General features: G+C 39.2%; 1 protein-coding gene across 1 annotated transcript; it reads right to left on the bottom strand.

The window, feature by feature from the left end:
- Positions 1 to 131: 131 nt before the first annotated feature.
- On the bottom strand, positions 132 to 15307 carry wdr81 (WD repeat domain 81). The gene is made up of 12 exons (XM_015051776.1): positions 14987 to 15307; positions 12832 to 13310; positions 8628 to 12148; positions 8432 to 8539; positions 8138 to 8337; positions 7317 to 7498; positions 6917 to 7082; positions 5795 to 5960; positions 4377 to 5189; positions 4109 to 4254; positions 3759 to 3941; positions 132 to 2587 (listed from the first exon to the last, which is right to left on the bottom strand). Exons 2-12 carry the CDS (start codon positions 13191 to 13193, stop codon positions 2261 to 2263), a joined length of 6174 nt encoding a protein of 2057 aa, XP_014907262.1. The 5' UTR covers positions 13194 to 13310; positions 14987 to 15307; the 3' UTR covers positions 132 to 2260.
- Between the last annotated feature and the right edge of the window lie 6298 nt (positions 15308 to 21605).

Below are 21605 nucleotides of genomic sequence, written 5' to 3'. Positions count from 1 at the left end.
TTGTAGCATCATGCTAAATTTATTGCAGATAAAATATGCCTGCCATCTGCGAACAATTGTGTCCTAAAGTGGTTAGATGAGATAACTAGGAATCATGAGTCACACAAAAAACCTGAAACACACTGAAAAGATGGAGGCAAGTTTTTATTAAACAAGTTAATAAATTAATGTCACCAACTCTTGTTATTTCTGCTTTAAATTCTGCTCCAAAAGTTATAGCATACGTTATCAGAACAATTTGATCTTTAGGCAAGTAATTTAAAAAAAACTGTGTTGCAACATAAAAGCTCTAGTTATACAAAGTGCAGAGCTTTTATAGATTTATGCTACTTCGCTTTCAAAACTGGAGTTAAACTACATTTTTGGACACAGACATTTATTTTTATATATATATATATATATATATATATATATATATATTCATCAGACACCTTTATTCCATAATATTTCTTTAGTTATATAAAAAAGGTGACGATAAAAAACAAAGTTGTTTCTCTTGGCATTGACTGTTCCTAGAGTGCCTTACAAAATCTATTAAAACCTCTTGAGTTTTACATTTTGTGACGTTACAACCAGACACTGTATTGTACCACCTTAGGATTTTATAAGATAGAGCAACAAAAAGCAGTTTATAATTGAAGGATGGAGGAAATAATTTTTAACAACTCTCAGGAAACGGGAAGACATAAATCAAAGGTTGCAAAGTCGTAAAGTCTGGAGTTGACCGCTACGTCGTTCACCAAACACATTTTCCAAAGTTATTTTTTACAAATTTTCTCTCAGTAGGAACGGGAAACAAAGGACAAAGCGGTTGGATTCAAACAGTCCAGGAGGAAAACCTGTTAGATCCTACAAAAGACATTAAATCGGGGTTGAGGTTCAACTTTCAACACAATAAAGTTGGGGAAAATAAATAAATAAATCAAACAGCTCTACAATTTAGATCTGAGCGTATTTATGTATTAGAATGACCCAAAATCACAGACCTAAAGCGGATGTCTTTAAACATCAATCATAAAAATGTAAGTTTAGAAACAATCAGGCTTTAGATAAAATTCATAAAATTTACGACTGTAATGACAAATGATTGACCTTCGAGCACTGAATACAATGGACTCAAATCGTTTTTTTTGATATATACAACTATTAAACAGCTATGAATTACTTTGGGTTGATCAATCACATTAAACTCCCAAAAAACGCATAGAAGTATCTGGTTTGATGTGACAAATTTGGAAAAGCTCAAGAGGAGCAAATACTTTTGCAAGGCACTGTATATCAGGTTATGAAAGTTGAAAACTAAGAAAAAAAAACAAGAAAAAAAACAAACAAGTGGTGAGTTTTTAACCAACTGGTATGCCGAGGAAAAGCAGCATCTATACACGCACACACATGCACACACTACAGGGCTTAAAACGTGGTCTTCATAATCCTGAAGAAATTTCAAGTAATCCATTTGCGGAATAAAAACATTCAGCTTAAAGAAAAAAAATCAGAGTGAGACTCTAAAAATGTTAAAATTCAGGCCTTAATTGTGCAGTAGATTTCAAGGCTGTGTATCTAACATTTTGTCCCCCACCGCCGCCCTCCTCTCTGATCAGGCACGCCAACACGATCATCACAGCGGCAGGTGTACGTTTATTATTCAGGATGTACACAAACACACACACACACACACGCACACACAACTATGAAAACAGGTCTTTAAAAGAAAAACAAAACATGGGAGTCGCAAGAACAGAACTCACTTGCTCTACAAATACTGCATAGTTTTAATCAGTGCATTTGAATTGACTCATTATCGTTGAGGAAAACGGCAGGTGAGGTTGATGAATTTTTGGTTTTGTTCGGAAAAGTGTAAATTCTCCGTGAGACCTTCCTGAGCATCTATTCCAATTTATTTATTTTTTTTTTCCAATATCTGACCTGGGTAAAAAAAAACAACAAAAAAACAAATGACCTAGTCAAGACAAGGGTTTACTATTAAATAGTATACATCCACAGAGAAAGTGAATAGATTTCAGTGTGCATGATGAATCTCGACGACGTAGCGCACCGTCGGCTCAATAAATTCTGTGCTAGTAGGCAGATTAGCATGATTCTGCAGATGCTAAAGAAAGCATTTTAAACCCAACCCAACTATTTCATCTCCCTCTGAGTTCAAAAGGGGGGAGCTCAGCCTCAGAACGCTGCTCCTCTATTAAAAAGACACAGTAAATACCAGTGGAAAGAGTGTTTAGTGCAGCTACAGGCTACGGTTTTAAGCTAACAGCCTGATGGCGCCGTTGTCAGAGCCGAGCAGCAGCAGCCTCTTGGTGGGCAGCACAGACAGGCTGGTCAGGGTGCCGCGGAAGTTCTCCGTGCTCAGCTTTGTGCTGCTCACGGGGCTCAGGGAGATGTCGGCCATGGAGTACACCCCGATCTTGCTGGCCACCGTTCCGGTGACGATCTGCGAGCCATACAGGTCGAAGGCGTGGATGTGGTCGGACTGCGACTTGTACTGGCGCAGCGGCTTGTTTTCCAGATCCTTCCACACGCTCAGGCTGTAGTCGGTGGAGGAGCTGATCACCAGGTTGCCCTCTGCTGCCTAAAATATAAAAAAAACGAGAAAGCAAGTCTAATAATTGGCCCGCAACAGTAAAAGCTGCTCTCCAGACATTTACAGCTCAAAACTCACTGAATTAAGTGAAAGAATTTGAAAAAAAGACTAGGTCAATCAAAAACTTCCCTGGGGAAAACATAAACATCTGAGTAATTTCAATGTGCTTGTGAGCCATCAGTGTTTTCTTTCTAATGAGTAACCTATGTCCATGTTTGCCTGAACTTGTACCTTTAAAACTAGAAATACAATCCTTGACCCAATTTGGGGTTAAATAAAGTTTGCGGTCTGTTGACAACATATCTGCTGGGTACAACTTTCATCATCTCTGACACACTACACTAAGACAATCAAAATAAAAGAAATTGGTCTAATATATGTTCTAATACTAGTCACAAAAGCCTAACCTTTTAGATTGAGCTTATAAGGAGTACGTCAATAATCTATACAGGTCTTTTAGAGCAATTTGCACTACAAGTTTTTTTTAGAGCCAATCATTATGAAAGGATTTTGGAAACTGGTAAAGAATAGAAATATTTTATCAGCCAATACGTTAGAATTGATGGAGGATGTACTTTCTTTTTACCATGACTAAATTTATACAAAATGCAACAAGAATAACAATAAATAACTGTTATCTTCTCATACATTAAAATCAGAAAACCACTGTATTTAATGAAATTATTGAAATATTAAATAAGGGGAGAACAAAAATACATTATGCCTTTCTACAAGAAAATAATTAGATAAGACTCAAAAACTTGTTTTGGTTTAATATGTGATCTGTGTATGAGAGGCCAACACTGCCATTCTGACAATATGGATGATGAGATTTTTTAATGCTACCTTGAATGAAATGTAAGACAATAAAAATTAATCATAGGGTAAGATTGGGGGATTCTGCTAAATTACAAATAAGCATAGCAAGAATGATGAAATGTCTGGGGTGCAGGTTTTTATGCAGCCTTCTCACACTGCATATGGTGCCTTACAGCTTGAACTTCCATACTGCCAAGCCTAAAAGTTGCTTTTTTTTCCACAGAATAATTTTATAACTTTATAGCCTCAGAATCTGTACTTCTCCATTGGCTAGCAATAGAAAGAATAATCCAGATTAAACTATATTGTCAGCAATGCAAATATACACAGGAAGGTTTACCTTCATTTGGAGAATATCTCCTTCATGAGCTGGCCAGCCCTTCAGTATGAGGCCTGTGCGCGCGTCGAGGAGAACAATGAATCCTGAGGAGAATCCCGCCGCTACCGTGCGTCCTGAGGGGCTGACTGCCAGGTAGCGGATGAGCCCGGCGCTGACGTTGTTGTACGCCAGCCGAAATTCATGCTGCAGAGACACAGGAGAAGATTTGTCACTTTCGGCACTTGAATAACTCAGTCGTGAAGAAGCGCAAAAAGGCCCCCTCTTTCGAAAGGCACTGCGATGATTAATAGCCGCTGGGCGGTGAGCGGCTCGGGTCTCGAGAGAACGAGCTCTCCAAGTGAAATTGCTACCTGCAATCCAGGCTTTCGAGGATCAATGAAGCGGAGAACAGAATCCGCACTGCCAAACACAACGCTGCAGTGTGGAGCTGGCATTGTGGTGACGGCTGTAATTGGATTCTTCCCGTCCACGGCTTCATACAAACGGATTGGCTTGCCTAAGGGAGAGAATACAAAAAAAAAAGTAAATACACTGAAATAAAACAGGCAAGCAAAAAAGTGCAAACTCCCAAGAACAATTTGGTCACGAGCCGAAATGAATGGCATAAAGTTTCTGTACCTGTATACTGGTCCCACACATGGACAGTGCCATCACAGCTGATTACTTCCTGTGAGGTCTCCAGCTGTCCCACGTAGAACACAGACTTCCGATGCTCGCTGTACGTCTGCCTGGGATCCACCTCCTGAGTCCCATCGCCATAGTTATAAAGGGGCCAAAGCTTCACGGTTTTGTCTTTGCTCCCAGACAGGAAGAAATCCTCTCCCACCAGCGGTGACAAACATTTCACGGTGCCCGAATGGCCTAAGAAGCTCTGCAGTCTGATTTGGTGAAAGTGGAAATGGGAATCTTGCTGGTTAATACCGATCTCATACTGCCAGTAGGCCAACCAGTTGCCCTGTAGAGAGCGGGTGCTACGGGGGAGCTCTTGCTTTAGGGCGCTGTCCTCCTGGGAGGGGCCCATTATCCACGTCGAAGAGGAGGACGCACCTGTCGAAGGAGTGGAAAACGTGGAGGCGGTGGTGATGATGGGAGTCGTGTGGCCAGTGCGTCCCCAAGAGCTGGCCAGACTATGGTTGGCATTGCCGTCGAATTCGTTGTCGTGGGACACTTGGATGCGGTTCCCCACCAGATGGCTTCCAAACGTGCCCGATTCAGGGAGGGAGTCTCCCTGCACGGTGGAGCTGTGGGCGGGGGCAGGGAATGGGTTACAGCCAACTTGTCTGCCAAGGCCAGAGGAAGACGCTGGCTCCAGCCGGGAGGACGAGCTGAGGCTGGTCTCTGAGGTTCCCTGGCTCAAACTCTGAAGATAGGACTGGGCCAGTTGCCAGACGAGTTCATGATTTGGGACCAGTTTCCGAATGGCAAAGTCACCTGTTGACAGGATACAGAACAATGAGCTGTACCACCAGAGAACCTATACATTTAAAGAAAGAATATTATGTTTTGTCCAGGCACATAGAACCATTTTACAATCAAGTAACCATGTTCACTTCAGTTATAAAATGGAGTATATATATCAAACATGACGACTTCGTATTTGACTACCATTACTCTTTCCGACACTCCCTCTTCAGTGCATCATCACAGCAGTGCTTCTCATTATGCAGTTTACAACCCTTCTTATGAGCGTTGGACTGAGATGACTTGGTATGATGACCTCAGCAGACTCGCAATTCCACCAGGAGTTTGCTAATTCTCAAATCACATTTTTGATTATGCATAAATAGGAAGAATGTTTTAAATTCTTAATGTCCAGTTGAAAGACCAAACGTCTACCTCTACTAAAGGACTAGCAGCAAAGTTTTTCTCTTGTATATTACATTTTCTCAATGTCAAAATCGGCAAGTCAGACCTCCACAAAAACTAAAATACCCTTTCATCTCTGTATTTATACACACAACTTTAACAAATGCCCTTTCTTCTATTTTATTTTCAACTGAGGAATGCGTTTTGTCAAATGATGAGGAAAGCATTACCTATGAGACAGTAGAAGGGGATGTAGGAGGCATAGGCCATCTCGGGGTTAAATACGGTGTGCAGCTCCTCCAAGACCCCCGTTTCATATGTCACATTTGACCCCTCGGGTGTACAAACATCCACCAGTGTTACTTCTCCCACAACTCTCCGTGGGGCATGATTTAGCTGCAAAGGTAAAGAGACAATGGTGTCACTCTACTTGGAATCAATTTAGTGTTATTAAAGAAAAATAAAAAAATTAAGTAAAGGCATGTCTGAAATTCTCTTTTTCTTTCTGGTTAAACTTTTATATTAAGTCTATACTTATTGAAAACTAGACATTTGTTAGTTGATGCAAAAGTATTCAGACCCATTTTTACATTTTATCTCATTGCAACCACAAAATTACATTTATTTTACTACAATTATATGTGGTGAACCAAAACAAAATGATTTGTGGTTTTCAATTTGTTTCCCACATAAACAGAGTCTGGCGTATTTATGGTCAGCCTCTATCTTGGTTTCTAGTCCTCTACAGATTTCAACAAGTTTTATTCCAGAGTCTACCTGAATTAAAACCAGTCTTTTCCAGTGTGAGCTGCCTATATCTCTAGAGCTACTATAGTTGGCTGCTTCTCTGATTATCACCGTCTTTGTCTGATTAATCAGTTAAATATAGACACCAATGTTTGCTAGTTTTCTGAATAGTATTTAACTAGACGGATCGATCAGCCCTTCATGACAAGTTCAAAGCTTTTAATATGATTTTATAACCAATCCATAAATTTCTCCACAATGTTAATCCCAGATTAAGTTTTATCATTTATCTTCTTTAGTCAACATTTGAAGCAATTGGTTGCACAGAATTTCATTTTAGGGTATTGGCATTAAGAGCAGTGAATACAAAAGGAGACCAGATTTTTAATTGTATTGTTTGTTTTTTTTCCAACAAACATGTACCATGTTCTTCTGACACTACCATGATGTGACCAAAAGCCTGAATGTTCAAGGAGTATGAAAACATTTGCAACACACATTTACAATGGGAGTTGAGATATAATGTGACTTATTTAAGGGCTTCTGGAGTCTGACATTTAACTTCCATAAAACTGTTGTCATGAATGGTTGCAGTGCAGCTGTACCTGGGACTGGAGAGAATGCAGCAGAGAAAAAACAGCAAAGAAGCGACGCAAAGTGTCAGCCATGTGCTGCTGCACCATCTCCCTCCCGATGCGCAGACAGATGAGAGCCATTAGGCTCAGCGTCTTCAGGCAGACAGCAATGCGGGTTTGTACCCCGCTGGGGAATCTACACAACAATACAGAAGTGAAAGAATCGATCAGAGGATGACTGATATCTACATCGCATGGTTTCTGATTCTATACTGTTCAGTTCAACCACAAAAAAAATTCTTTAAACTTAGACACATTTTTTTAGGAGCAAACGACAAAGAAACTGTATTTGGGATGTTTTGGCTGTACAACGTCTGTAACTGTAATCTGAAAACTTCTTGATCCACAATGTATGCATGTTGTGCTTTACCCCATTCGCGGTGTAGTAATTAGATCTAGAAGTGGAAGGAGTACATCCTGATTGATTTTCATAAGCATGTCCATTAGCGTGGTATCCGAGAGAAAGACAATGATCTTCTGGGTAAGTGCTACGGCTCCGAGCAGACTTGCTTCCTTGCGCGTGTTGAGACGCTGTGAAGACGGTGGAGACACCTGGAAAACATTTGAGAAGCATAAGCCTTTTTGGCTCCTTTTTAGAATAACTTTAGCTTAAGCCTGGGTAATATTTCCTAAAAATAAAACCTCAGATTTCTTTTTTCATACCAAAACCAGTTTTCTTTTCTGACAAATAAATTATAAATGACAAACCTGCTTTTAATTTAATCATCCCTTCTAGGAGTTAATCTGAATTCAAACTCCAAATAAATATGTTGTAAAAAACTGTTTGTAAAACAAGAGGACAAAAGGCTCTGAGTGGGCTAAAATCACTGAATTATGGAAGTCCAAGGAGTGGGTTGGTGAAAAATGAAAAATAATCAAGATTTTCCACAAATTAACTCGTCATAAACAGAAAAAGCCATTAATCGAGAAGACTGATTTTTCTCTTAGCACTGCTTGTTTGTTTTTTTCCGCTATTGTGCTTGTTTCATTTCTCAAAATCCAAGCCAGGGACAGGGGTTGCAAACTAGCAGTATCCGGCATAACATCTACTTTATAATATACATAGGACAAATATTCCCTGTTAAATAAACTAATGAAATAAACAAAATATCGTGATATTTGGGTACTCTAAAAACTAAGATTTCAAGTTGGAATACAGAATATATATATATATATTTTTTTTAGTCTTACCAGATATCCTATGTAAGGCAAGTACTGGTAGGTGAGAACAGGTTCTCCATAGAGTTGAGCTATGTATATGAGACAGTCTAAAACAGGGCCTGCTGTTTGATCACCAACAACAGGTTTTTTCTCATACACACTGCCCATTCCCACACTCTCCAGCTGGCTTTCCACAGATGGAGGGGAAACAAACTGGTGATTTTCAGATCCTGTAAAGAAATAGTAGTTGATGTAAAATGGAGACCATTTCTGTTGATATTGAAATAAGGCAGCAAACATGTTTGATATAATGAATTCACACACCAATGTAACAGTTTGTGAGCAGTCTCAGCAAATTTCTGGCAACATATCGAGACGTCACTGTTGGTCCGAGTTTTGCTGATAGCCATCGAACCATTTTGCAGACTGTATCTGTGAATAGCAACACAATTAAAGCATTAAACATTACACAGCAATAAAAAAAAAGAAAAAGCTAGGAACAGGTTCATTACTGGCTCACCTAAAAGAATCTTTTGCTCTTTCTCCTCTGACTCCTCTGATGGATCTCTGTCGTCTTCCTCTTCCTCCTGATCATCTACAATTCCTTTGTCAGTCTCATCAAGTCTCATCCCGTTAGTCTCTCCTTGAAGAGTTGTGAGAGTGGAACCTGAATCTGTGAGGTCAAGATTGAGGGACGCTCTGTGAACTGTCCCCTCCTTCCCATCGCTGGCTAGCTCTTCTTCCTCTAACTCACCGATTTCCTCTCCCTCACTAGCATGTTTCAGGTCCTGGCTGCTATCTGCAGATTTCAGACTCGCTCTGTCCCTCATGGAATCATCACCCAGAGAGAGTTCACTTGTGCTGCTTTTGTCACTTAATTTCCCCACACTTAAAGATTCATGATCTTGATCCTTGCTTGCAGAGTTCTGGTTTTGCTGCTTCCCACCACCAACACCGTCTCCACTGTTGACATAAAATTCATTCTGAAAGTCCTCAGCTTCTGAAAGAAACACTTGGTCATTGAGACTGATGCCAGAGGAATAGTCAACTAGTCCGGTGTCTCCGACAAGCCCAACTCCTCCACTCACCCCATTGTTACTGCCCATGTTGCCACCGACAGACGCAGATGATGACCGTGCTTTGCCATCCTGGAAGTCCTCTTCCTCCTCCTCTCCGAGGTTACAAATGCCAGTTCTCAGGCCTTTAAAACCTTCTCCACCAGTGCCCGAGCTTTCGAAGCCAGTTAGAACTTGCAGCACATGTGGGAGTAGGCTTGAGAGGAAGGCCTGGAGACCAAGCCTCATAATCAGCTGAAGGACAAAACAGTCAGTGTAGAGATAGAAACGTCCTTTGAGACAGTGGGGGTTTTCATAAACGTTAATCAGCGGCTTTAGTAAATACTTGTTTGCATTTCTGGGACCTAAGACTGTAGAGATGGGCTCAAAAAGGTACCAAGCAGCATAGACCGCAGTGGACTCCTCAAGCATGAGGGCTAGAATGAAGGGCAAGAGAATCTCAAGACCTTCAGCAGTGATGTTAGTCTGCAACAGTGCTTCAAGCTGCTGCCACAGGTGGAAGACAATGTCTCTTCCCTGAAGGCTACACATAGTACCCATCTTGCCGTGGTAGGAGAAGATAAAATCATGAAGTGCAGCAAAATAGGAAGGGAAGGGAAAAGGACTAATGATGGAATTCAACAACTGGTGAGGGCTTGGAGGAGGGAGGCCATCGTAGATAGGGTCATAATTGAAAACAAGAGGCTCTGGGCAAACTGGTTCTTCTCTATGTGCTACTTTAGCATGCTTTTCTAAGAGCAACAAGGACTCAAGAGCATGGTGCAATGACAGAGGCACATCACGGAGGTTTGCAGAGCACAGCTTGATGACGGCCTGGAAACGCTGTCTGAGTGGAGTGTCTGCTTTCAGGCCTCTAAGTTTGGCGGCATAGAATATCTCTGCAGTGAAAACACCGAGTGCCTGCACATCTCTTTGGAAGAGGTTGGTGAGAGAAGGTCCAGTTTCAGTTTTCAAACCCTCTCTTCTTGAGACAGAAGATGTTGAAGGATGCAAAATTTCAGCATGAAGACTTTTTACCAAGAAATTATTTAACTTCTCCAGTTCTTCTAATGGTTGCAATGGGCTGAAACCTTCAGGTAGAATGATTTTGACTTCTTCTGTGTTGGCAGTAGTAACGTTTTCTCCATGTTTTTTGTTCACTGAGCCACCTTTTTGTAACATTGCACTTCTTAAAGCAGGAGCTATGCCACTTGAGAAATCATTTGTCAGTGGACTTGGAGACTGAGATGCATGTGCTGTGCGCTCGCTGCTAATTTTACCTCCCCCTGTGCCGATAGTTGGCAGATTGACAGGACAAGGTATAGAGGTGGATGAGCCAGTGGAAGCTAACGAGTCTATAGCTTCTGTACCTTGTTCAAGATCATCATCCTTATCTGCCGTGGTCCAACCAGAGGACTCGCACCCTTTGGATTCTGGTATCATTCCATCCACAGTGTCGACAACGGTGTCAACAGAAGGGATGTGTAAGGAAGGCACATTAAGAGCAGCAAGGCCAAGAATAGGAGGTTCTGCTGGGGCATATTGGGAAGCAGATAAGCGCGGTGGGTGGGGCTGGTCAAATAGCTGAACTACACCATAGGTAGTCAGATTTGTGTGGTTGTCCACAAGGTGTAGGCACACATTCTTGGCCTTGATAGCTTCTTTACCTGACAGCTTATAACCAAACGTGAGATCTATCCAGTGATGCAAATGCTGGGAGACATCTCTGCTCTCCAGAAGGTCCCGATGGACCTCAATAAACTCTTCACATGACTTGCACCAAGAAGGCACATCCAGATCAGGCATGTCTGGGTGGATTGAGCTGAAAATGGATGGATCTGTGTAAAATTCTGGAATGCATTCATCAGGAGTCCAGCTCTGCATGCGCTCCATAGTCGCTGGATATTCATTAGGCTCCCACTGTGACCTAACATGGCTACAAAGCACTGACTTGGGAGTCTGTCTGGCTTTGTAGACATAGTAGGTAATGTCTGACAGCACATCAGATATGTGATGAGGCACATGCAGGTGCTCAGACTGTGCAGCACCTCCAACACCGACACTGAGATCTCCACCTACCCCAATTCCATTACCCGTTGCAGCTGCCAATGCCTCTTTGGTCATCTCATATGTGAAGTCCAGCTGCTTGTCCCCCTTGTTGAGCCTGAACTTTGACCTCCTGAGGTCCCGAAATTTCCCAAAAGGGACAGTAAAATCCACAACCCAAGGTAGCACTGGGTGATAGTTAGGATCCCCTTCCCGCCGTCCGGCCAACCTGTTCAACTCCATCAAGTAATGGAAGTTACTGACTCGTCCATGAACCCAATCCAGAACCAGTGTCTTCAGCTCATCAAAGCAGTCTTTACACAGTCTATTGTTCTCTTGGCTCAAACACTTAATTTCTGTTGGCAGGGCATTTTTTGGTTCTTGGCTTACACGATCATCCCTGTCTGCCTCTTCTGATCCCAGGTCCTCATAATGAGAAAGGTTGAGTTTGAGATGGCTGCAGAGTTGCTCATCGACTGCTATGTCCTGAAGAGACAGCTCTCCACAAGAAAGGCCCGCTGTATGGCATGCCCGCATAGCTACTAGGACCTGGTAGATGATAAACAAGACTTTGGCATGACTGTTGGCAAGCTTTGCTGGGCTGAAGGACACAATGTCGTGAAGTGAATACTGAGTGTACGGTAGAATCACATACATCATTTCTGCCGTCTCCAGCAGACATTCTGCAGGCAGGACGTTAGGGCAAAGATTGTCTGACTGGGACTTTGAAAAGCAGGATGAGCTGGGTGGCAAAAAGATGTCTTTTTCCTTCTCTCTGGCTGGAGAGAGGGAAGGTGAACCTTTGTCTGGTGAGATAAACGTCAAATTGAAGAGTTTCTCCAGTGCGTGGCGTACTGCATCTACAGCAGTAATATGCATTTGCTCACTGGGGCCTGTATATGCTTGCACAAGTTTGTAATGAGCTTCTCGCCACAGATTTCTAGGGGAAAAGAAAAAATAGAGAAAAGACCAGAAAGTCAATAAAAACCGTGTCTTGTAAATGTGTATTACTCCATGAAGATATTTAATTTACAACTTTCATACATTTCCATAGAAGAAAAATCATTGCATACATCATTAACTGTCTTTAAGTAATCGTGCCCTTGACTGTAAGAAAACATTTAAAGAACAAGATTAACAAAATATATTAAATTTTGAGTTAAGTATGCTAAAAGACAACTGTACATTATTGCAGGTCAGAAGCTCACACAAATGTTTAACGACCATATTGTAACTTCATCAGTGGTGTATCTTATATACAAAGTATATCCATATGAATAAACAATAATGGTTATATATTTATAGCTATAAATGTGTGGTTTATTTGCAACTTGGAAAGGGGCCAATAACATGAAATTCAACACAATCATAAATGAAAACTTCCAATTAGAAAAGTATTTCCAATTTAGATACCCAACAATTGATATTTTTATTAACATGATATATTTACAATTTAGAAATGTATTTGAAATACAAAATGACTTCTTTACTGATTAAATTAAGTAGGTCACTAAAGACACTTTAAAAAGTACTAATATATTTGTTAGAAAATTATCTCTGGATCACAAACCTTTTAATTTGGCCTAGTTCGAACACTGAAGCAGAAATGAGATTTTACTGTACCTGACATTGTGCTGCGACACACTCTGCATGGTTTTAGCATACGAGTTCTGCGAGAGCAGTTCCATTTCACGATGGCACGGATCCCTGGCCAATCTGTAGCTCAGCTTGCTTTTCCTCAGACCCTGAATGCACACTCGTGTCCAGCCAGGTGGCAGCTTTGTCTGTGAAGACCAGAGGTGTGTGGAGATTTCTGTCGCGCTGCTGCTTTCAAAGCGAGCACAGCGCAAGACCCTCTTCTCCCTGAGGCCCATCACCCAGCGAGTAGGGACTAAGGCTACGAGCTCTCCAGGACGGGGCCCCTGGCCCTGCTGCCGCCGGTCAACTCCCAAGTCTCGCTCCACTGCCTGCATCACCCCATCCATGGTGAGTATTTAAATGCTGGTTAGCAGTTGCACTCTCACCACAGTTTCTCCCACTAGCTACAGGATTCAGAGCTCCATGGAGAAAGCTTTTAGAGCCGAGCCGGTCTCCTTTTACCCCTGCAGAAACGGAAGACAAAAGAGAAATACGACAAATATGTGAAAAAGGTACCAACGATGATTTTAAAGATCAGTAAAAGTACCTTAGAATTAACTTTGACAACATACAGACACTCTAAAATGTGAGCTCTTTAATCAAGTCTCTGTTGGGAAAGCAGTATCTAGCATCCAAGCAGCATGCAAGAATATTAATGGGAAGTCGAGAGGAAGAAAAAAGTGCGGGACGAAAATTGTATAAAAACATATAGTTATATGACATATCTGGGGATTAGGCTACATATTTTTGCACTCCTTGTGTTAACCCACTTCCAAAGAAAGTCTTGTCAGGGTTAGGAAAAATTGGTAGACTACTGATCAGTGGTTCTTTTTAGATTAAGCTAACTTTTGTATTTCACTTGGAAATCAACCCCCACCTACTGGTGTTGCATACACTGTTAACACAGATGTATACCAGGATAATTTAGAGTAGTTAATACTTCCATCTCCTGAGAAGAATTGCAGGACTTATTTTTTTAGCAGGACTTGGCACCTATCCAGTCTGCCAAAGGAACCAATGCCTTCTTTGAATGAGAACTGTATCATTGTGTTTGACTAAACAGAAAGCTTTCCTAATGTAAACCTACTGAGAATCAATGTGATATCAAATGTCAAGAGGAAGATGACAAGACACCAGATTCAATAAAATAAATGACCTAAAGGTTTCTGTTAAAGCAACCTGGGTTTTCCTTACCACCTCAGCAGAAACAAAGGCTGATGGTTTCCATGCCGTGATGCACTGATGTAATCATTAATCCAAAAAGGATCCCCAACCAAAAATTGAGTTTGTTACATACTTTCGAGCAGGCTAGCATTTCTGTTTTTAATTTTTTTTTAATTCATATTAGCATTCTAATTTTAGCATAAGCCATCACATCAAATGTAACTGAAATAAATTTGAAGTTAATCACTCTGTTTAATGAATCTAGATCTTCTTCTTCACTTTTAGAATAAAATTGCTGATACTGGTGATATTTTAGCCTATTGACATGCATTTGCATTAAGATCTTTGCACTTGGCCGTGAAGAGAAATGGTCAAACTTTGCAAATGTGGGGCAAGATACTTTCCGTTTCTTAGAGATAAGTAACTTTAAAACATGATCTGATGCCAATAAAAGAGACGAATAAAACTTTAAGTCCAAGGTCTTGTCTTGCATAACTGCAGTAGCTCCTGATTAGCAACCCATCTATTTAAACTAAATTAGATGTGTTTAAATAACTGCCTCCAAATTTGTCTGGAAAAACCTGAAGGTACTTCAGCACAATGAAAGTTCTACTCACTGCATCTGACCTATAGAACATCTCTGCATACTTCAAGCAACATATATGCGTTGACCACTAGACAATACCCACCAAAAATTACCAATAGTGCAAACTTGATATACTTCTAAATCATTGTTGAGTAAACGTTAAAATAAAGCACCTACAGCGAGCTGAAAGGATGACAAGTCTTAAGAATTTTAGGGAAGTGAAGCTAGCTATCACGTAGCTAAACAAAGAGGCTAACGTTACATCAAAATGAGCTACAAGATAACACTATTAAGTCAGTTGCGAACAAAATAGACGAAGCACTTTAAATGTTAACCCCACTGTAATTACAGACACCAGCAATTGCGCTAACTCCTCAACGCTTAGCTCACCTCTCACCACTTGTAGCAGTTGACAGCTAGTTGGTGCTGAGCTAACTGTGTGTCCCCGCTTCACGCATGATGGCTCTGTCACGCTATGAACCCGAGACACACTGCGAAGGTAGCCGAGCTTGCTTCATTTTCCAGCGTTTTTCCAGACGTGAGTACGGACAAAGAGATAGACGGACGGACGGCCGAGAGTCAGTCAGCCGACAGTGTTTTGTTGTGAGCTAGTCGGAGCCATATTTCAGAAACGGCGCCTCACGTGACACAGCACCAGCCCTGTCTCATGTGATTCCAGCTGCTGCCCTTTAGCAGGCAGGATCAGCTTCGTCAATGACACCCATTCAGACGTCTCCGAGGAAATAAAAGAAGCTATTCATGCCTATCTAATTTAGTTTAAATCTATGTTTTTGTTGTTGGTTCGTTTCTTTGTATGTAATCTAGTTTTCTTCTTTTCTCCCCCCGCCTTCTTCTTCTTCTTTTTTTGTTTCTTTCACTTACGTGGAAGCAGTCCGTGCTGGCACTTTTTCCAAGTTGGGAAGATTTTTGTTATCGACCCCATATTTGTCGATATCAAAATAATATATTTTGTATATATTATATACAAACTATATAAGCCTTATATATATTATGTAAAGCCTCTTTTTTTAGTAATAAACAAATAAATAAATATACAAATATTTAAACAAATAAATAAGTCCAGATAATAATAGTCATGAAACACAATTGCATATGAATTAATTTGACGTAGTAAAAAGGAAAACAAGCTGTATCACGAGGTAAATGCACAGTAAATTATTCAAACAACCTTTATTAACGGAACCCTCTTCATTGAGTCAGGCGTAACACAAATTGTTTAAAAAAAAAAAAGATATATATTTAACCGACATTCACATAGCATGATTGAACTGATTAAACCAATAGCTATGTTATCAAATCACAAGTGTGGATTTTAGGTTACTGCCAATCCAAATAATGTTTATTGTGTTTATGTAGTTGTGCAGAAAATTAATACATTCGTGATTATTAGCTGTTTGAAGATATGAGCTGCATTGAAAAATAGCACCGGTGAATTTCCTTTTTTTTTTTTTACTTGCAATTAAAGAGTAACAAATTAACAGTAATTTATTACCGTCGAAGGTCCTTTTGTACTCACCTGATTTAAATTCTCCAGGTTTTGACTATACATACATTTGAGGCTCAGCCAAACGGCTGTCGTTCTTATGTTAAACACTGGAGGGTGCTGCAGGTAAATCTTGACGTTTTATTAATAACATAAATTGTGTCCATTAGGTCTGTGGACACTTTAAAGTCTATTTTGAATTGGATTTTTATTTATTTATTTATTTTTATCTTGAACAGAGTGGGAACATATACAAGAAACTTGGAACTATTTAAAAGCCAGTAATGTAATGATGTAATTTTTTTTTCTGTGCAGTTAACAATCTAAGGTTTTGTGGTCATTCTGACTATTCTTCCATTTAGCACTTTCTGTAAAAGTGAAAAAGTGTCAAAATGAACAAACAGGAAGAAAAAAAGAACTTTATATACACTTTAATTAGTGTACTTTGTTATTTGTGTTTATTCTTAAAGCAGTCACTGGCTTCACATAATTAAATGTGCTAAAATGTGCTTAAATTTAATCTTTTTCTTTTCCCAAATAAGATAATTGTGATTTATATTCATTTTTTTCTTTTACATAGAATAACCTTTTGAAGTCCTGGTTCTGATAAATATCTCTGGTCTGAATTAAATCCAAACAGGATCCAGAACCTTCTTCTAATAATAGTGCCCTGGATTTAAATAATAATAATATAAAAAGCAAAGACAAACCTTTACACTTTAAACATGTTTTTCAAGCTTTCTGAGACATTAAATGGTAAAAGGCGCCTGACTGGGGTGTTGTGTGAGTTTTGTCCACAAGGTGACAGTATAATCTTGCATACAAACTTTAGTTCAGGTTTCAAAGTGAAGCTTCCTGTCTTCACAAAATGTTCATATCAGTTTCATATTTACTGCAAAAATAATAACTCTGACATATATACTTCCATTTTAGTGTCCTCTAAATTTAATCCCAAGATTTAGTAGATCTTTAGTAAGGATGTACTAAAGATCTTAAATACTTTTTTAAATGGAAGTAAACTAATTGAATTATAGAAATTAGCTGTGCTTCTTTAACAAACATTTTTGGATATTAATTTGATCTTCAGTCACGTTGACATACTGGCAACCTGTGCAGTGTGGGTGTGTAAACACTGAATAGATCACCATGAAGTCATTTAGTCTTTGGATATTTTTGGAGTTTACATAGACTAATGTTTTCAAACTTTATTTTTGTTGATCGTGATGACCGTCCACTTCCAGCTAATGAAAATTTTATATTTAAGATTAAAACATTACATCAGAACAACGAATGTATGTATATATCATTTATTTAACCAGGGGGGGAAAAAACTAATTGAAATGAAAAAAATCTTTTCCATGAGTGACCTGGCCAAGACCGTGTCATGAAACATACAACAAATCAACAACAAAATACACAACAAAGAGAAATGACATAATTACTCACCAGGGCAGAGACAGAAGCCAAGTGATGGGGTCTCTTAGTCCAGTTTCCCAAAGGTATACAAGATCATTTCCAGTCATTCTGCAAATGATTTCAGGTGGAAAATTGAAGAATCTTTTTTACCAAGTTCAGTTCTGCAACGGCAGACCACATTTCTGAATTGGAAAAAAAAAATAAAAAAATCAAAGCAGAAATGTGGGCTGAATGAAGATTATGTATTTTACCATCAAAACACTGACATGTAAGTCGATGGGTCCATGGCGCCACCAGCGTTCTCATGACAGTTAAGGGGCTAAAGGCTATTACTTTCACAAAATATATACTCTAAATTTGACAGACAAGTCTCATCAGAGTGCATGTTAATTCTACTGAACATGAATGAACTTGGTAGAAGTCTATCAGCATCCCACATGTTGGTAACATTTTTCTGCCCTATCTTCAAAAAAATTCTCCAAATTTAACAGATTCCAAGAACATCCACAGTCCTCCTCAGGTCATTGCTGAGACTTTAAATGGATTTGGTTCTGGACTCTGCTAAGGCTATGGGGAAAATGTATGTTTTCTTCTTTTGAAGCCATCTTCAAGCTCATTTGTAATTAATGTGATATTGAAAAATAAAATAAAATCCCATCTTCACAGTAAGGTTTCCAGCAGACACCTGTAGGGTTTGCATAAAGACAATTTCAGACCATGGTCAGAACATAAAAGGTAAAATAAGGTCATTTTATTTGTATAGCACATTTTTAGCAACAAGGCAATTCAGAGTGCTTTACATGAACTAGAAGGAAATACAACAAAACAACAAACCAAAGGAAAGAGCAAAAGAAGAAAAAAAAAAAAGTCGAACCCCATGTTTAAGAACAAGTAATCTTTGTTGATCTATTACCTTAGATCAACATTCCTTAGATAATGTTGATCTAAGGCAGTGTTTCTCAACCCTGGTCCTCACCGCCCCCTGTCCTGCATGTTTTAGGTGTTTCCCTTCTGCCACACACCTGAATTGTATCTCTGGGTGATTAACAGGCTTCTGCAGTACTTGAAGTCATGCAATCATTTGAATCAGCTGCTCTGGAATAGAGGCACATCTAAAACATGCAGAGCAGGGGGGCGGTGAGGACCAGGGCTGAGAAACACTTATCTAAGGTAATAAGTAGTTGCTCTAGATAAACTAATCAAAATTTCTCTGAATTATAAATTTGCTCTAATTCTAAAACAGAACAGTCCCACACAAGATCTCGTAAGATTTTCACCAAAACTAGGCATTTAAAAAAAAAAAAACATAAATTGCTTCTCTTTTGCAACTTCCCTCTTTATTTTAGGCACACAGAAAACATATCAGATTTTTCTCTTTTAGACAACACAACCTAAACTTGCTGTATCTTCTGCAGCATCTTTAGAAGGATTTCACATACCTTGCACAGAATCAAAAACCGCTCAGGGTTTTTGACTCTGTCATCCAATATTTTCTCAGAATGCTGAAGACTATCTAAATATTGAGGTTTTTCTGATGTCCTTCTCCTGACTGATACATTTGTACAGTGAGATTTTGTTTTTCCAATTTAACAACTTTTATATCAGAAAGTTCTGTGAGATAAAATATTTTTCAAGGGAGATCCAGTGAAGAGGCACAGCGTTGAACAGTATGCAGAACAATAATTTAAACGGTACGCACATTTAAAATACTATAAAATCAAACTAAATAAAAATGTATAAGAATAGAGCACAATTGCAAGAGTTAAAAAATAATATCTTTATTATTTCAGTACTTTCTAACCTCTGCAAACTGTGGTTTTAGCTACAGCACGTCAAAGAGCATTTGTCAGCGTGGCTCAGCCAGGACAGCAGAACCTTACTTCAGATTCATCAGATTCACTATAATTGATGACAGCAGTTAAAACATAGCAGGTAAATGCTGAAATGAATTAAAAATGTGTTTTAGCAAAGTAAAATTTCGAGGGCGCTAAAATTTGTGACGAGGTTATTGCAGTTTCCTACTACAGAACCATTTTGACAGTAGTTCGTACACTCACACTGTATGTTTGCAAAGAATATAACACACACGTGTCAAAATCAAGGCGCGGGGGCCAAATTTGGCCTGCCATAGCATTTTATGTGGCCTTCTAGACTCCAAATTACATCAATAACTCTCTCCAGTTTTTCACAAATCCACAAAGTTTGTGCAAAAATTCACACAAAATTCAACAGATTCCCACTTTTTTCTCATTTTGCTGACATTTTTTTCTCAAAATTGGCCAACAACACTGGGTTTAAGTGACTGCTGCCTCAGCCTCACTCACACCTCATAGTCATAGACTGTGACTTGATGTCAAGTCACAGTCTATGACCGACGCAGCGATTTATGAAAAGTCACATTTAACATCATACATTAGCGCAAATATCGTAGAAATTCCTTCCAAAAAATTCTAAATTAGGACTGAAAAATCTGTGATTTTGACTGCAAAAAAGAAAAAGAAAAACAAACGCAAAATCTTGGATGGATTGACCAGTGTGAAAAGATGTTCAATATAACACTTATTAAATTCTGAAACCGCTATTTATTGATATTTTAGCAATTTAATGGGTTTTATCAATACATTCTGGCACAGCTGCCCCTTTTAAGAACATTCAGATTTTTGATACGACTCAAAATGAAAATTAGTTTGACACTCCTGATATAATGGGTGGACAATACATATTTTAATATTTTAAGCAAAAAAAAAAAAAAGATGTAAAGCAGCTCAGGAGCCAGTACAATATTCTGGTTGCTACTGACTCATGGAAAATCTATTCTTACGGACGGGAGGGGAAAGTTCACCTGAACTGTGTCAGTGTATTTATATCAGTTGTGTTTGGATGTAAAGTGCGCTTGTGGCAAGTTGAGTGTGTAATGGTGTTTTTTTTAAAAACCAAAAATCCAAGCAAAAGGTAGAAATAAAGCAAATTCTACCCAATTTCAGACAGTAGACCGTCCAAAATGAAACGGCCGGCTGCTGCTTCGCATTTCATTCGGCCTGGACGTGGTGTTTATGCACAACCGCAAGAGGTTTGAAACCCTAAATTACAGGCGCATAAATTAAAAGCTTCCCTCGTCCGAGCATACCACCAATGCAAAATAATTACTGTCAGCACCTTTACAGTCAAAGATGCAGCGGGAGAACATGACATTCTTTGGTTTGGTATATCATGTTCAACTTTTCTTTTCTTTTCTTTTTTTTATTTTGTTCTGCTGCTGGTGAAGTAAAATAAAGACAAAAAAAAGCTGTGTTAAAAGTACATGCAAAAGTGCACTTTTCCCTAGAGCCAATCAAATTCTGATTATGTGTCTCTTGAATCAATTTCCACTGATTTCCTTTGGCTTCCATGAATACTGGATTTGAAAGCTGCGTAAATGATAAATCTGCCCATATTTATGCTGTTTTTGTAACATTTTTATTTTATCACTTCAGAACATATTGCTAAATTTAACATGCTAGCTTTCTAAAAAAAAAAAAATCACATTTTAGAAAACTAGAATTGCGGTGAAACGTGTAAGGAAGTGGAGGCAACAACGAGACTCAAATCTCCTGGACAGCTTTTAAATATAGCAGCTCTGTGAACACTCGCTTGTTTTTGTCGACAGGCTGACAGTCTTTTTTACATGGATGAATGTAAAATGATGTCTATTGTGGTGTCTTTTTTTTATTGTTTTCACGCACAAGTTCTATGACAAAATAAGTTGGGCAAAATGAAAGTAAATTGATGTTTTCAGAAAAAGAAAATTTTTCCTGATAACACGTGACTCTCATACTGTACTGGCGACGACTCTTCTTAAGAATCCTCCCATTTTCTCCATTAATGTGATAATGATGATCACATTAGTTCACAGCTATTCATGGATTAATGACATAATACTGTATAGTGACAGAGATGACCACCCACGTGAAGTCATGAAGTGACCAGTGCACTGAATCGACTACATTACAAATTCCTGACAGCGATCCAGAAACAAGATGATATTGCAGCATTAAAATGTGTCATTGTGTTGATTGTAGTCCCAGATTACTTATCTAATAGTTAGAAAAG

The sequence above is a fragment of the Poecilia latipinna genome, unplaced genomic scaffold (genome assembly GCF_001443285.1).
Source record: "Poecilia latipinna isolate Pla-1442-1.1 unplaced genomic scaffold, P_latipinna-1.0 Scaffold1065, whole genome shotgun sequence".
Classification (NCBI taxonomy): domain Eukaryota; kingdom Metazoa; phylum Chordata; class Actinopteri; order Cyprinodontiformes; family Poeciliidae; genus Poecilia; species Poecilia latipinna.
Note: the sequence above shows the minus strand (reverse complement) of the source record. Positions and strands in the feature narration are given on the sequence as shown.

Coding starts and splice junctions, on each gene's coding strand:
- wdr81 (XM_015051776.1), bottom strand. CDS start 13,193: ATGGATGGGGTGATGCAGGCAGTGGAGCGAGACTTGGGAGTTGACCGG. Junction 7,499..8,137: donor TGCCTTACATAGGATATCTG/GTAAGACTAAAA, acceptor AATGTTTTCCAG/GTGTCTCCACCGTCTTCACA. Junction 5,961..6,916: donor TGCATTCTCTCCAGTCCCAG/GTACAGCTGCAC, acceptor TTACCTTTGCAG/CTAAATCATGCCCCACGGAG.